This window comes from Dunckerocampus dactyliophorus, chromosome 16 (assembly GCF_027744805.1).
Source record: "Dunckerocampus dactyliophorus isolate RoL2022-P2 chromosome 16, RoL_Ddac_1.1, whole genome shotgun sequence".
Taxonomy (NCBI): Eukaryota; Metazoa; Chordata; class Actinopteri; order Syngnathiformes; family Syngnathidae; genus Dunckerocampus; species Dunckerocampus dactyliophorus.
In genome coordinates, this window is record NC_072834.1 from 10,787,995 (window position 1) to 10,804,305 (window position 16,311).

Consider the following 16,311-nt stretch of genomic DNA (forward strand, 5'->3'; position numbering starts at 1 on the left):
TAAAGTATCAAAAATAAGCATTTTAGGGCTTTTTATGGGGGAACCTATTATTATATTATTTATTTGTATAAATAAAGGCCTCTCTACTTGAAAATACCTTCCTCCTAATAGACACCTGGTACTCCCTGCTGTTGAAGAAATAAAACACCCCTGGCCGCTACAGGAAGAAGTATAGTAATTAGGAAAAGATGAAAGACAGCAACATTATAATAATGCATATGTACAAATAAAGGACTCCCTAATTGTAAACACCTTACCCCTAATAGACACCAGGTATCCTCTGCTGTTGAATAAATAAAAGCCACTGGCCACTACAGACAAAATACGGCAATTAGGTGACAGTTAGAGCACATAGTCACAGGCTAGCAAAAGATGGTGGAGGGGCGTTTAGGAGATAATAAGGCCCATTTGGTGTTACCTCTCTAATTGGGAGAGGAGTAAACAAAGGCATGGAAACAGAGTGAGAGTGGCAAAAGGGAGAAAAGAGGGGAGAATGTATGTCTCGTGGGTACAAGCTAAGAGGATTTAAGAATTTTTTAAAAAGCAGCAGGACAGGGCACATTATGTTCTTAGGCAGTTAAGTTAAAATGACTATGCAAGATGATGTCAGGAAGTGACATGTGTGCTTTTGAAATTGCCTGGTAGCTTCAAGCAGTAGGAGGAGGAGTGTTGTAGGCTTCTGCAGGTGTCACTGTGACAAGCACTAAGAGCTGCTCGAGATCCAGTTACAGGACCTGTCGCTATAATTTGAGCAGCAGAGACGATCGCTTTACCTTGCCGAGCAACATGAGATACACTGTGTTGAATATCAGACGTTACTTGTCACATGTTGTTGACACCATGCAACAGTAAGTAAACAAACAGAAGTGTGCATCTGTGCCACATGCATATAGATTCATCTATTAATGCGTTTCCTCTTGCAACCAACAGCGGTGTGTTACGTTTAATCAATAGGCCGCCTAACCTACACAAATCACTCAGCTTTGATTTTCTCTTGTAAAGACAAGCCGAGCCAGCGCTGAAACACTTAAATTGCACAAGTGACCGCCTAAACAAATGCCAGCAGGTTACTTTTGTGGTTTGACCAAAGGACAAGACAGTGACCATGACCTGTGTTGACACTCTTTGAGCCTGTCACAGGATGACTTTTGCTCACATAAGCCAACAACAAAAACACACACACACAAAAACTGAGCTAATGCAAGCATGGATGTATATCCTACACATTTATAGGACATATGGATGGAAGGAGAGATGGTTAGATGGATAGCTAATACAGCCTAGGAAGCAATTTACTTGGAGCAACTTGACTTTTCTCCCCATATAAGTGACACTGGCTGCTGTCCCTGGTCCTGAAACAGGAGCCAAGCCCTATTATAATATGAATGTGTCCTATAGCATCGCAAGGTTAGATAGCAGCAGTGTGCATAAGGACACTGGGGGTGTTTCAAAGATGCAGTGGATGTTTCATGTAGTGGAGTGGGGGGTTATTGCAGGATGCAGATAGTTTGAGTCACACGAAGTGCAATTGCACACAAGCAACAGTGCGAGGCGCATGTGTGATGCAGCTGAGCAGAGAGAAAGAGTTTGATTGATCATGTGGGCTATGTGAGCCTGCAAGAGTTGTCGAAAATTGCTGCATAGAGGCCCCAAAGGCACATATTTGCAACACACTGACTCCAAACAATATAAGAGACGCATTTCATGAGTGCACCCTGAAGCCCCAATGCTATGGTAGGGCATTCTTCCGGGTTCACCGGTAAATCCACAATACATGATCCCACTTACCGCAGTCCTCACACAAGATCTTCCCAACGTCCTTCTTCAGGTTCTTCCCACTTGTGTCCAGGGGCGCGAATGAAGCCTTGAAGACCAGGGGCGCCTCAGTGGGCTCCATGAAAAATATGTACTGGCGGTTCTTTTGCACGTCGGCGCACGGAGCCTCCGACCCGAACTCTCCCAGCACCGTGACGAGCTGCTCGGGCTCCAGCCCCCCGCTGTGGAGGGGCCACACGTCCAGCACCTTGACGTGCACACGCTGCTCCTGCGACGGCGGCTCGGCGGAGGCGTTCCCCGGCGTGGACTGCACCTTGCCCTCGATCACGACGGCCGACCTGTACGCCCGGTCCTGCAGGGAATCCGAAGAAGACGGGGGGTAGCAGGCGATTGAGACCCCGATGAGCAGCATGTATAAAGGTGCGAGCGACTCAAGCCTCATGCCGCCTGCTGTGGCTCGCTGGTGGCTGCTGGCGGTGCGGCGGGGCTCTCGGGGCTGCGGGGCGATGGCGACGGAGCTGGGCTGGGTGAGGAGGTGGAGGAGACGGCGAGGTGGCTCCAGTGGCTCGGCAGCGCGGCGGACCTCGCATAAGTGTCCATGCCATCGGGATCCGCTGCTTAATTCCCGCTTAATTCCAACGGGTTGGCATGCAGCGTTGCGACATAGAAGGCGCTGGAAGGATGCTGGCTCTCCAATCTAATAAGAGGAATAAGGCATCGTAGATATAGGAGGAGCGAGGAATTGTCTGAGGATGCCCCCCTCCTATGCTGCCATGGCAGCCTTGACTCTCTTATCTTTGCCCAAATATTGCAGTAAGGGTGGGTGTGGGGGGTGAGAGCCTCGGATGCTGAAGCAAGAAAAGACGCCAAAAATGCTGCAGTGGCCCACAAGTTCTGCTCATCCGAGTCTCACCAGCATGGAAAAAGAGCACAGTTTTGATTGCGAGGATTAAAACATGATTGTGGTCCTGCTCGCCGCCTTCCACCGCGGCTCTCTCCGCCTCCCCACACTCCACACATAGACCGACAGAAAATAGAGCAGATTGCCAAAAGGCGGAGGGGGGGCGTCACACCAAAAATTAAGGATCGGAGGTGTGCATGCAGCTGATGACGGGCCACAGGTTGCATCTCCTCTCTCCTAAGACCCAAAGTCTGCTAAAATCGGTTCAAGAAACTTACTTTTCAGCCCATTGAATTCTGCAATAGTTGCTGATGAAAATACTTTAAAGAAGTTCTTATAAATATTTCAACACTTAACAAGCACGTGCTTTACAAAGCAGCTAATCAGAAAGAGAAGATGGCACACTGGCTGTAAAATCTAAGTCAGTTGCAGTGGAAATACAGTACGTACATACTGTATACTGGATAACCGAATGCGGTACTGTCAGGATTTACCAACAGGGACATCTGCTGGCCACAACGCGTATGACACCTTAAAGGTAACGGCTACTACCTTTGAAATGAATGCCATAAGAATAATCTAATGAGCCTCGCACAATCATATAAAACTGTCATTATTCTAAATGTAGTACTTCGGTCCCATTTATAAACACACGGGATATTTTATAAAGCTCACCTGAGTCTAACGTCAGCCTTTACAAAGATAATAATGCTCGCTTTTCATTGACCCTGTCAGAGACGTATTATTTTTATATTTTAAATCATTAATAATACGCTGATTTTTTTGTAGATGTACGGGAGATTTTAATGCCATAAGCGTGCCTGCTTTGGCATTTTGGTTACCATTTAGCCACAGGAGAGGAGCAAAATATTAGAAACAACTCAGAGTATTGCACTGCAGTGCTACATTACTGCAAGCCGCAGTTATAATGATAAATATATCTGCTAAACAGAAATACGCTAACAAGACAGCATGATTATTGCACAGGTGTACCTCAGGCTGGCCACAGTAAAAGGACCCTCCAAAATGTGCAATTTTATCACACTGCATAATGGCACAGATGGCAAGCGTTGAGGGAGCGTGCAGTAGGTATGCTGACTGCACGAATGTCCACCAGAGCTGTTGCCCGTGATTTGAATGTTTATTTCGCTACCATAAGCTGTCCCCAATGGTGTTTCAGAGAATTTGTCAGTACATCCAACGGGCCTCAAAACTGATCATGTGTAACACCAGCCCATTACCTCCACATTCATCATCTTCACCTCCAAGATTGTCTGAGACCAACCACCCAGACAGCTGCTGCAACAATCAGTTCACATAACCAAAGAATTTCTGTACAAACTGTCAGAAATCTCAGGGAAGCTCATCTGTATGCTCGTCATCCTCACTGGGGTCTCGACCTGACTGCAGTTCACCGTCGTAATCGACTTGAGTGGGCAAATGCCTCACATTCCCTGTAATCTGGCACTTTTCACTGTACAGTGCTGCGGGTAGAACAGCATGTATGGTGTTGTGTGAGAGAGGTTTGCTGATGTCAATGCTGTGGCTTGAGTGACCCACGGTGGCGGTGGGGGTTATGGTATAGGCAGGGGCCGGTGTATGTATTGACAAAGAACGCAGGTGGATTTTATTGATGGAATTTTGAATGCCCAGAGATACTGCGATGAGATCCTGAGGCCCATTGTTGTGCCACTCATCCACAACCATGACCTCATGGTGCAGCGTGATAATGCACAATTCCTGGAAGCTGAAAACATCCCAGCTCTTGCATGGCCAGCATACACACCCGACATTGAGCGTGTTTGGGATGCTCTGGATTGGCGCTGATGACAGCGTGTTCCAGGTCCAGGTCCAGGTCCATTACTGACTGGTTTCGGCCCAAGGCTGTGCCAATTCACAGGCATCAGTTCTGGTGGATATTCGGACAATCGGCGTGCCTATTGCACCCTCTCTCAACTCTTTTGTGTAATAAAACTGCACATTTTGTTGTGGTCAGCCTAAGGCACACCTATGCAATAATCATGCTGTCTAATCATCACTTGATATGTCACACCTGTGAGGTGGATGGACCATCTCAAGTAAAGGAGAAGTGCTCACTAACACAGATTTAGACAAATTTATGAACAATATTTCAGCAAAATGGGCCGTTTTTGTACATAGAAGAAGTCGTAGATCTCTGAGTTCAGCTCATGAAAGATCAGAGCAAAAACAAAAAAGTTTGTTATGCTTGTGTACCTCTCAGATCGAAACTGAGCATTCTCATTGTTTGTAAAGGAATACCTGCTGATATACACGCAACAAAAATATAAACGCAACACTTTTGTTTTTGCTCCCATTTTTTATGAGATGAACTCAAAGATCTAAAACTTTCTCCACATACACAATATCACAATTTCTCTCAAATATTGTTCACAAATCTGTCTAAATCTGTGATAGTGAGCACTTTTCCTTTGCTAAGATAATCCATCCCACCTCACTGGTGTGCCATATCAAGATGCTGATTAGACACCATGGTTAGTGCACAGGTGTGCCTTGGACTGCCCACAATAAAAGGCAGCAATTAATCTCAGTTACGTTATGTTTTAACAGAGGGACAATCACTTTTTCACCCAGTGTCATGTAGGTTTGGATTTTATAATAAAAAGTTTCTTAATAATAAAAAGTTGAAAAACTGCATTTTGTGTTCAGTTGTGTTGTCATTGACTACCGGTATTTAGATTTATTTGATGATCTGAAACGTTTAAGTGTGACAAACATGTCAAAAAATAAGAAATTAGGAAGGGGGCAAACACTTCTTCACACCCCTGTATATATGTTGGATCAAATGTCAGGGTGCCAGTAGCTCACAAGGTGTTGATTGTAATAGGTGACACCAAATCTATGTGTTTATTTATTGTTTATGCAATGTCTGTTGCAGTGAACAATAGTATCTACTGTAGTGCCAACTGAATCATTCTTACTTTTAATTGGTACTGTTTTGATGAGATAAAACATTTTTATAAAAGTAATTGTCTACATTGCAAAGCAGTTTATAGCCACCCTCGCCTATATTATATTTTTATCTACTATATTTTTGCAGTTATTTTAACATTAGATATTAAAAAACATTGAAAACAGTCGCTTTTTAACCTTTCTTGGTTTTGACATTTTGTAAATTTCATATTTTCATTTAATTTCATTTTTCAGTCATAAATATACTGTACTGCAAGAAACAATTTTCTTCTTGGTTACACATGTCATACATGTCTGCATATTGTTGTTTTCAGTAACTTAAAAAATAACTACGTTATCAAAACCACCTCAAACTGATTAAACTACCCGGTCATTTAATTTTTGATCATACTGGTCAGTATGAAAGACATTTTTGGAAGGCAGGTTCTATTTTATTGGACAATTCACTGGAAAGCCCTGGAGAACCCTATTGTAGAGAGTTTATCATTTGAAAGAAGGCTATGAAACGCTTGTCCCTTAAAGAGGACAGAAATGTATTAATGGGTCTCATGAGGATATATTTTCAGTAACTGCTATGATCTTCGGGTGATGCAATATTATTGCTTTGAGGGAAAAAACATCATGTTGCTCATGGTTGCCTGAGAAATTGTCAAGTGGAGTAAAATGAACCAGAAAGTGAGCATAGTGTGACGTTCTCGTGCCTGTGAGTCCAGGGGGCGACGCTGCAGTTCTTCCACATGGCCAAGAGAGGGCGACAGAGCCTATAGATCACAGCTAGTGCGTGTTGACATCACAGGTGGAGCGTACGGCGCCTGCTTGGTGAGTGTCTCAGTCTTTTCTGTGCCACGACTCGCCGTTTCTGCTTGGTCCATCTTTGGGAGGTTGCTCCAGCAGCACACCGACGCGTTGGACTAGCCGATCCCCGAGCAGAGGCCCTTATGCGCGGCTTGTCCCGTTGGCTCGTCCGCTGCACGCCGCCAATGCTTTAAAGGGGGTGAAAGCAGCGTAAGGTGGGTTTTGTTTTAAAGGCGCTAGCCTGGAAGAAAATACGCTTTGTTGCAGCGTTAATGCCATTGGAAGTGCATGGTGGGCCTTTAACGTGCATGTCGCATGTTGGGCTTTGCAGAGTTCACGCACACCAGCCGTGTGTGTCACACCTAAAAATCAGACGGGTGTTGCATTTGGAGGGGTTCCCGCCTCACACGCAGTATTCCTGTGTGATATTTAGGACAAAAGTTTGTGCTACTGCTTCTTGTGAAAGTGCCACGACGTCTGATTAAAAGTAGAATTTAGCAGTAATGGAAGTGCTATTATGTATACACAACTCACGTGACGTCTGTGGCCTCATTTTATTGATTTAATAACGTGAAAATAAGCCAATCACTAAAACTAGCGATAGTATTACTTGTATTTAATTAATTCTCTTAGCCTTAAAATGCAATTTATTCGAACTTTTGACGTCCTCTAGGTTTCTATTTCCTGCACATTACGCGCCGAGAGAGAAGGGACATAGTTTTATGCGTTATACTTTCTGCTTTGTCATTGCAGAAAAAAAATCTAAATAGCCTCTGAAATGTGCAACAAGGAGATCAGTAAAGTAAAAAAAAAAAAGGCCGCTTTTAGTAGGTAAAAAAAAGTCCAATATGACATCAGTAAGATATTTTTTAGTTTTGCCTTCATCAATAATAAATAGTTAGACAAACAAACAACAAAAAACCACATTATCTGATTATTGGGTTAACATTAACCACGCAAATTTAGTCTGCATGTGTAGACTAAATGAAATGTGGTTTACAAAATGGTGCTGTCTTGTTTTTATTTTATGCTCTTGTGTCGTATACTAACCTTTTACAAACGTGTCGTGACGTTCCAGCTGCTATGTCAAGCTGCAAGCCAGCAAGAAGGGATACGAAACAAGTCGGCATGCGTGGATACAAATTAAATGCAACAAATACATGAATTTTAGAGAGAAAAACAGGCTCTGTTAAGGCCTCGTAGCGGCAAACTAAATCTGCAAAAATGTGCAGTGAAATAAAGCGTCATCCTCCTAGATTTGTATTTACTAAATAAACTGTGTGCCAATAAAATAGAACTTTTTTTTTACCTTTGTAGTCCAATAGATAAAATAATTATAAATTAAATCACATGGGAAAAAACAACAAATGTAGTTTAATTTTCATTAACAAACGGGGAAAATAAGGTGGAAAAACAACAAACTATATATTATATACAATATCAACGAAAACGTTTCAGGAACGTATTAAAATGTTTTTTCTTTAGTGTGTATATATATATATATATATATATATATATATATATATATATATATATATATATATATATATATATATATATATATATATAGTTGCCTGTATACTGAGTTTTATACAAAACAGACTACGTACTAAAAAAAATTTGGAAAGCAGGAATACCCATCATGATTTAAAATGATCGACAGGTGTATGGGATTTTTTTTTCCTTTGTGAAGTCGCATGCAAGTTATAGTAAAATAATTTACACATGCAATACAATGAGTTTTATTCCATCATGGCGTTTATTTCGTTTTTCTTCAGGGCATATTACATACTGAAATGAACCTGCAAAACACACAAACGGACCAAATTGTCATGTATAACTGGCATTCCTTTATTTACAAAGCAAAACTACTTGTACTCCTTACCTAACAGGGCAATCGTCATAGTATGTGGGTGGGGGGGAAATGAATGCCGGCTACTTCCATGATAGGGTTAATGTACATCTTCCGAGGCCTAACATGGTGCTCTACGCAGCCGTCCGTTTCCGTGGTGGATATGAAGGGAAACAATATTAAATATACATCATTATTAAAACGCCGCAGTAGCGGACGGAAGCCGACACATGTTTAGACATTTGATTTGTAATTATGTGGGCACAAGAAGCAGAAAACTATCCGCTGATCTTTGTGAATTTCTTGGGAAATTAATTAATAAGGCCTAACGGTATTCCCCCCTTTTAAAGTCCTAATAAGAAAGTCATATTGCACGTGGACAGTGCGATGGCTTGTGGTCACATTTAAAAAAAAAATAAAAATAAAAGTAAAAACAGTGAATATTATTTAAATACAGTTTATTCCCGAATAATATTAAAATAAAAAAAAATATGCTGTTGGTTGACAGCATGTACATTTCCAAAAGAAAGCCCCACGTTCATCACAATATGTTAATATTGTTTAATTTAATCTGGACATTTAAATAGTTAAATAAAACAAGTAAATAAAGCATACTTTTATCATTCTTTTTCCAACCTGCAACGCTGAACAGGAGAACACCTGTGCAAGAAAACCTCGCTGCTTTGGAATGGTCCTTCAAATGAGCAGAATTTATTTTTTTTTTGGACGTTGTGGTCATGGAAAGAAACGAAGCTTTTTCGTCTTCAGTGTTAAGACTTTTGAAACATGACATCAAATGTCCCAGCGACCTCAGAAATTGAACTTCGCAGGTTGCTGTGTTAACTTGCCGTAAAAAAAAAAAAAAACATTTAAAAAAACATTTGAATTTATTAGTGAATTTATTTTTGAATGGCATTTCAAGAATATTTTGTTGCGTATATTACATATTATATATGTCACTTCAAGGCTCACAAATAACCTATTTTTGTCGATTAAATGTTTATTATTGACAGTACACATTTTACTTACGTCGTTTAAGGTACAAAAAGCCCTACATACTTATTTACTTTGGTACTATAATTTGAGGCACAGAAAATCACAGTACTTATTTACTGTATTTATTTACTAGATTGTAGACATAGCGACCGTACATTTGCATTTACCTGTTTTCCTATTATTTAAGGTACAGAAAGTCTTGCAAAGGCTACTGACTACTTTGATTGTAGACATAAGTGCAGCATATTAAGTTCTCCTGCGATTTTAGGTGCAGAAAGTTTCGTACTTATTGACTAATTTGATATGAGACAGAGCTGCAGTACATTTGCATTTACTTAGGCTTTCCTATCATTTAAGATACAGAAACTAATGGCTACTTATTTACTACTTTGATTGTGGACATAACTTCAGTACCTGTTTTATTTTAATTTTATTTAGTTTTTCTATGTTTTAAGGTACAGCATATAGATCAAATTGTGAATCGACTATAATAAAAGCATGTATATTTAGTTTAGGGAAACTGAATTGTACTAAATGCTACATTTAATTTAATCATTACAATAATTGCTGCATGTTAATAGACAGTGGGCACTGCGGGAGGAATTGTGCTGAAGATTGTTTTTACACATATTACCGATAAGTTACATTTTCGGAAGAGCAGCATTATTGCCCGCACAAGTGTACTCTCGTTGCGGGATGGGCGAAAAAAGGTGACAGGTGCAACATGTATTAAAAACAAGGGTGCTGATTGAGAGAAGGGGTCAGTGTTGTAGAAGAGCTCTCCTGTGGATCCACGTTGTGCTCCTCATACATCAAACAAAGCACACGTAGCGCTAACGTCACATACACGATAAGCATGCAAGGGCAACATGTTCTTCAATGAAGGTGCCGCCTTGTACGCAGGGAATGTTAAATGCACATTATTGCCTTGTACGTTCTACCGGCATTTAGCTTGCTAGCCAGCAAGTGAAGGTAGGCTGCTTCACTTTGCTCCTATAGCTTCCGTTAGCAGTGTTATACCATTAGATTGTTTCCGTCATAACTAACGTCGATCGGCATAGTTACTGTGCGCACGGTGCGTTTAATGGCAGGTAGCACATCACGCGCGCAGTGGTTGCTTGGTTTAACTTTAGGGTGAGCTAGTTAGCGATGTCAGTTCCAAATGACAGATAACACTGATGCGGTTGTAGCTGGTTAGCTAGCAACGTCTTTTTACGTTTAAAGGTGTAAAAACGTCGCACAAAGACGGTAGCTACACGTCTGCAGGGGTATGCAGGATAGAGCGACTATAACAGAAACCTCCCTTACAAGCAAGTAATCACTAGATATATGTCACTTACTGTTGGTAGCCATTTTTAAAGGGAAAGTTCTCCCCCAGTATGTCAAGCGGCGTCGTGGATGCTAATGCTAATCCCTCCCCCTCATGTTTGTGTACCTCTCGGCAGATCTCGCGAGAGCTGCGTCGCCGACTGTGACTGGCGGAGGCTTTGCGGTAGACGGAGGGAGAAGGCAGGCAGCATCATGGCGGACAGAGACAGTGGAAGTGAGCAGGGAGGAGCGGCCACGGGCCCAGGCTTCGGTTCCATGCACTTGGCAACAGGAGGGGCGGGCTCGGCTTCCGGCCTCCAGCATGAGACTCAGGAACTGGCTTCCAAGCGAGTTGACATCCAAAACAAACGCTTCTATTTGGACGTAAAGCAGAACGCCAAAGGCCGCTTCTTGAAGATAGCAGAAGTCGGGGCCGGTGGCAACAAGAGCCGCCTCACTCTGTCCATGTCGGTGGCGGTGGAGTTCCGCGACTACTTGGGGGACTTCATCGAACACTACGCCCAGTTGGGTCCCAGCAACCCGGGCATGGTGCAGGATGAGCCGCGGCGGGCGCTCAAAAGCGAGTTCCTAGTGCGGGAGAATCGGAAGTACTACATGGACCTGAAAGAGAACCAGAGGGGGCGGTTCTTGAGGATCCGACAGACCGTCAACCGGGGGCCCGGTTTGGGATCCACGCAGGGCCAGACCATCGCACTCCCGGCCCAGGGACTTATTGAGTTCCGCGACGCTTTGGCCAAACTTATTGACGATTACGGCGTGGAAGAGGAGCCCGCCGAGCTGCCGGAGGGCTCGTCATTGACTGTTGACAACAAGCGCTTCTTCTTCGACGTGGGCTCCAACAAGTACGGCGTGTTCATGAGGGTAAGCGAGGTGAAGCCCACGTACCGCAACTCCATCACGGTTCCCTACAAAGTGTGGTCCAAATTCGGGAATACGTTCTGCAAATACGCCGACGAGATGAAGAAGATCCAGGAGAAACAGCGGGAGAAGCGAGCGTGTGAGCTGCAGCAGCAGCAGCAACAGCATGAGGAAGTGCAGGCGGATGATGGAGACGAGGATTGATGTACAAGTCGTGAGAATAACAAGAAATCTATTGATGAACTCTACTGTATAAAAGAAATCTAACTGTTAATGGTTTAACTCCAAGGGAGCATCACCCACAATATAAGAAACCTCCACAAGCTGACAGTTCTGACATGTTGTCACTCATCGCTGGATGTTACCCCACTTATCCACCATTAATACAGTAACTGGCTGCTAAAACCAAGTAATAACATATTTGAACATTGTTTTCCTACTTGACGATATTGAACTGAGTGTTTATTTCCCTTATTAACAGAGATACAACTTTTTCTACCACTTAAAAGCTAAAAAAAAAAGTGTTTGCAATGTTCAAATGGAATTGCTGACGTCTAAAGAGTAAGCATTTCCTTTTCGTGTAAGCTAATAACTTCAGCACAAATCAGATATTCTAATTTTTTGAAACCAAAATCCAGAAAGTTTATAAAAAAAAAACAAAAAAAAGGTTGTCACATGTACTCGCCATCTTATTTACCTTTTACCTGTGACTAGAAATGTGTTTACACATCAATTAAATGAGGGCTAGGCCTGATTTGGAAAATGGTTAGAAACCATGCAGTATAAAAATAGGAACAAGTGCTCTCTATATGTTGTGCAATATGCATCGCATACAAATCAATATTGAAATGGTCAGTGGTTCTTGACGTGTTGACATTTGCCCGAGGCATTCAAAGACATTGTAAATCTTGTTTCAGTTGAAATTGTTGCCATGCAAATGGATATATTATGGACTACCTTTGTGTGTCGTCGTTAATGCAATGTGTTGAGTTAAAAGGTACTAAAAAAAAAAAAAAAGTGTAGTAACGACAACATGTAGCAAACGCCACTAAATGCAGATGAGTGTTGGCCAGAACATGGTGTGAAATGTCTAAATGGTGCCAAGTAAGGCGTGCTGTTGCTGCATGTTTGTCTGCACTTAAAAAGTTTGATTTCGATGGTCTCCCAAAATATTGGCTCAAGGACCCTTCCATATTTTTCTGCCTGTATTGCACGATGCTCAGCTCTGACTGAGTGACGTCCACCCAAAAGGCTTGGTGTTGTCGTGGAAGTCTGAAAGCGTCAGCATCACACACCTGGGTCTTTTGAGGGTCCACGTCTGGTTTTGTGAAGTCAGTCGGCCGCTGTTTGTTAAGGTGTGACTCGATAGTGTTCTGTAAATATTCGGGCTGCCACACGGAAAACGACTGGCTCCGGTCCAGTTCTGTCGCATCTCATAGATGTGTGATAGCAGTTTTATAAACTCTTGCCAGTCGAGTTGAGAGAAACTGGCAACAATCAGATCAATTTACCTCAGCATTGAGTTCAGTGTTTGCTTCCATTACGTTTAGAGTTGACTGGAAACCAGCAAACTAGACTTGTCCTTGACCACCTATTTTTGGAGCCTATATGGTAAAAGCTTACTGGGAGCGTTCTCTTCAGCATATAAAACAACCTGGTGCCTTACACACTCCGCATGCTTACACGCTGGCCTGGTGCTTTGGATCGCAACGTTTGGCTTCTTTTTAACGACCGTTTTCTTCCATTTTCTTTTGTCTCAGCCCCGACTCGTGGTGCTAAAAAAAGGGTTTGTCCTTCCTTCATTATTCCTCATTATTGTCATTACCCCCAGCCATCCAGGTATCGGCCTACATGTAAACATGGAAGGGGAGGGGAGGTCACCTCGATGCAAGATGATGCAGAGGAGTTAGCGCCAAGCACATTAAATAGCTGGGAGAGAGCAGTGGGCTGAAATGATTGTGAATAGTTGTTGACAAGCCTCCATCGCCGCCCCTCCTCTTACTGATATGCTCTGGCTTTTGGTTAGTCATGTATGTCGTCAGTCGCTCAATTACGGAGTAGCACGCATGTCTCGTTCATTTTTTTTTTCTTGGTTTTTACCTTCTCTGCATTATTCCACTTTAACTATTGGAATGTTTTCGCCCACAAAAAATATATCTATTTTTTATGTGCAACATTTCATGACTGTGTGCAATATCCGTATGTGCCAATGGTGGCAATGTATGTATATCAATTAAAATATATGAGTACTATTTCAAAGCATGTGGCTGAATCCATGTTTATTTGCACTTAAAAATAAGGAGGGAAATGGAAGGAGATGGCAGCAGCTGGGCCAAGTTCACGATAACTTGAGAGCAATGAAGAAACATCAGAAACACTTTACTTTGTCGACAAATCTCCCTTTTAGCTTTTAAGCTAAGAAAAGGTGCTTGAGTCCAGTCTTCATTGAAGTTGTTTGGTGAACTGTCTTCAGTGGTTGTTATATGTGTAGCACTTTGCTTTTCCCCATGCAGGTTCTAAAACACCTGACCCAATACTTTAAGACTATCTCAAGAATGTCATTAACCCCTCTTTTTTGTTTTCCTACATGAAATCTATATTATGTATATTATGACCAGTTTAGTTTTGCCCTATAGAGAAGCTATATTCAAAATGATTTTGTTTTCATGTTTTAAGAAAATACCAAAATGTCGACTATTCACTGATGGAAAAGTATGTTTAATTTTGATGTAGTTTTTCCACACTGTCTTGACATTTGCAATCGGTACTAATGACTGAAGCTTAATTTTACAGCCTTAAAAAATGCATAATTGAAACGTCTGACAAATAGCCGTGTCTTCTAGAGAATTCTGCATTCTCGTACTGTATGTATCATAACAGGCTGTAAAATAAAGCATTACTTTGTCCTCTGATCATCATGATGTTGCTACTTTCATTCCAATGCAGCCATTACAGTTAGGAGACCGTGGTGAAGACCTAACAGAACCTGCGTTTCTGTAAGTTGTCATTTTGTTCGCAGCTACACTGCTCTTACTATTAAGGATAGGCCAAATAAAATTCAGTCATCAAAACGCACACAACAACAGATGACGAGATGACATCTAAAATCGCATTTGTAATAACGTGAATGACAGCGCATGCTCTGCCTCAAAGACCCCGGCCGTTATCCAGGTTTTGTTTTTGAGATGACGTAATTCACTGGAGCCTAATCTACCAATGGCCACTAGAGGGAAGTGTTTGTTTATAAATGACAGGTTTGTTTATAAACGACAGGCATGGAAATTAGCTTGATCGTACAATATGTTACTAGTAGCATAAATTCAATGTAATTTCTTTTTTTGACCATGCAGTGGTCTGTTGTGCTATATTTTATTGAAAGATGTTCGGCCATCGAAAGCTGTTGGTTTGTATCAAGGACACTAGAAATGTTTAGGTCTGTCAATCTCCCACAAATGAATGGAACAGCGTGTAGTACGCCATGGAGCAGAAAGTGCGCCATAATGGGGAGCAGGAGAGTTGGGCGGGGCTAGGCGGACAACGGTGTACTACGTATTCAGTAACTCTGAGCTGAATATAAAAATACGCTGTGCGTACACTTTGATGAAATGGATGAACGTTATTTACCGAACACAGTTAATATATATGCATATATAAATGTGTAAAAACCCATTATATGGCAGAAATATGACCTACATGTCGATGTCAATGAGCAGCAAACCTGAGCAGCAGTATGACAAACTTTTTCCTTCTTTGACTTTTTTCCTTCCTTACAGTATTACCAACGCTTAACAATCAACATACAAAATAATACTTACATGGACAATTAACTGGGAGTATTTACACAATGCAACATTTATTTCAGTATTGGCATTGTTAATACATTTGATAAACTACAGCCTAAAATCATCATCATCACTGAGTTGTCATGAATTCAACTAATCACCCAGATAAACAAATTAAACTATATTGCGTGGGCGTCACACACAATATACACTTTGTGAGTCTTGTCCACTGTCCTGTTTATTTACAAAGACCAGTGTTATAAATCTACAGCATTTGTATGACACATACCCGTCTTTGTTTTGGGGTAACTTGAAAAATGACAAATCTGGTCTTTTGGACCGTTTACAATGCAATGTTTCATTATTCTGCTCACCATCATGGCGGCCATTAATAGGCCTAATTCAATTCTAGTCTCTCTGGTGTCTATGGTGTCAAAAGTATTTGTCACGTGAGGGCAGGGGTGCCAGTTTAGTTTATTTCCACAAATATTTTTCAACAGTTACACAAAGAAGTCTTCGACACTATTTTTGTTTGTACTGAACATTTTAGTGTGATATAAACCCATAAAGTACTAACGCATCACGAGGAAAAGGTTTCTTGAGACGTCATCCGTACTTCTGTGAAGAAGGTGTCGGACGTAGTTCGCTGACGAAGCTCTTCGGATGAGGAGCGAAACTTCCGACACCTTCTTCACAGAAGTACAGATGACGTCTCAAGAAACCTTTTCCTCGATGGACAACTCCTGTACGACTGAGAGCCTACACAAACGCATCACGTATTTTGTAATGGCGTTACAATGCCTCTTGTCCTTTCACAGCCACCGTAGTTTTACATGCGGAAAAGCAATGCGGAAGCGAATCAAAACAAGTCCGAGTCGGTTTGTATACATATGCTACCTGTGTCACGTTTGTTTGCGGTTTTGTGCAACCGAATGTTTACTAATGCAGAAATACACATACAAATGTAAATCGGAGAGGGAGAAAAAGCGGCAGTCTCCATGCGTTGCTGATCGCGGCCATGACGACAAGGACTCGGGTTGGGGAGGGAGATGCTAAGCGGGTATGGGTGG

At 41.9% G+C, this 16,311-nt stretch overlaps 2 protein-coding genes across 3 annotated transcripts in view; one reads left to right on the forward strand and one right to left on the reverse strand.

The window, feature by feature from the left end:
* Positions 1-4,538, reverse strand: part of nrg2a (neuregulin 2a) — a 134,249-nt gene extending 129,711 nt beyond the window's left edge. The window contains exons 1-2 of the mRNA XM_054755742.1: positions 4,464-4,538; positions 1,789-2,473 (exon numbers count right to left, since the gene is read on the reverse strand). Of these exons, the coding sequence (XP_054611717.1) occupies positions 1,789-2,473; positions 4,464-4,538 (760 nt within the window). The remainder of the gene's footprint in view (positions 1-1,788; positions 2,474-4,463) is intronic.
* Positions 4,539-6,479: 1,941 nt separating this feature from the next.
* Positions 6,480-14,371, forward strand: puraa (purine-rich element binding protein Aa). Of its 2 annotated transcripts, none has more exons than XM_054755932.1 (2): positions 6,480-6,639; positions 10,718-14,371. In XM_054755932.1, the coding sequence occupies exon 2, from the start codon at positions 10,794-10,796 to the stop codon at positions 11,661-11,663; it is 870 nt and encodes a 289-aa protein (XP_054611907.1). In that variant the 5' UTR covers positions 6,480-6,639; positions 10,718-10,793; the 3' UTR covers positions 11,664-14,371. The 2 variants fall into 2 exon arrangements, with proteins under 2 accessions (XP_054611907.1, XP_054611908.1); XM_054755933.1 differs by lacking the exon at positions 6,480-6,639 and adding an exon at positions 10,061-10,244.
* The last annotated feature ends 1,940 nt before the right edge of the window (positions 14,372-16,311 follow it).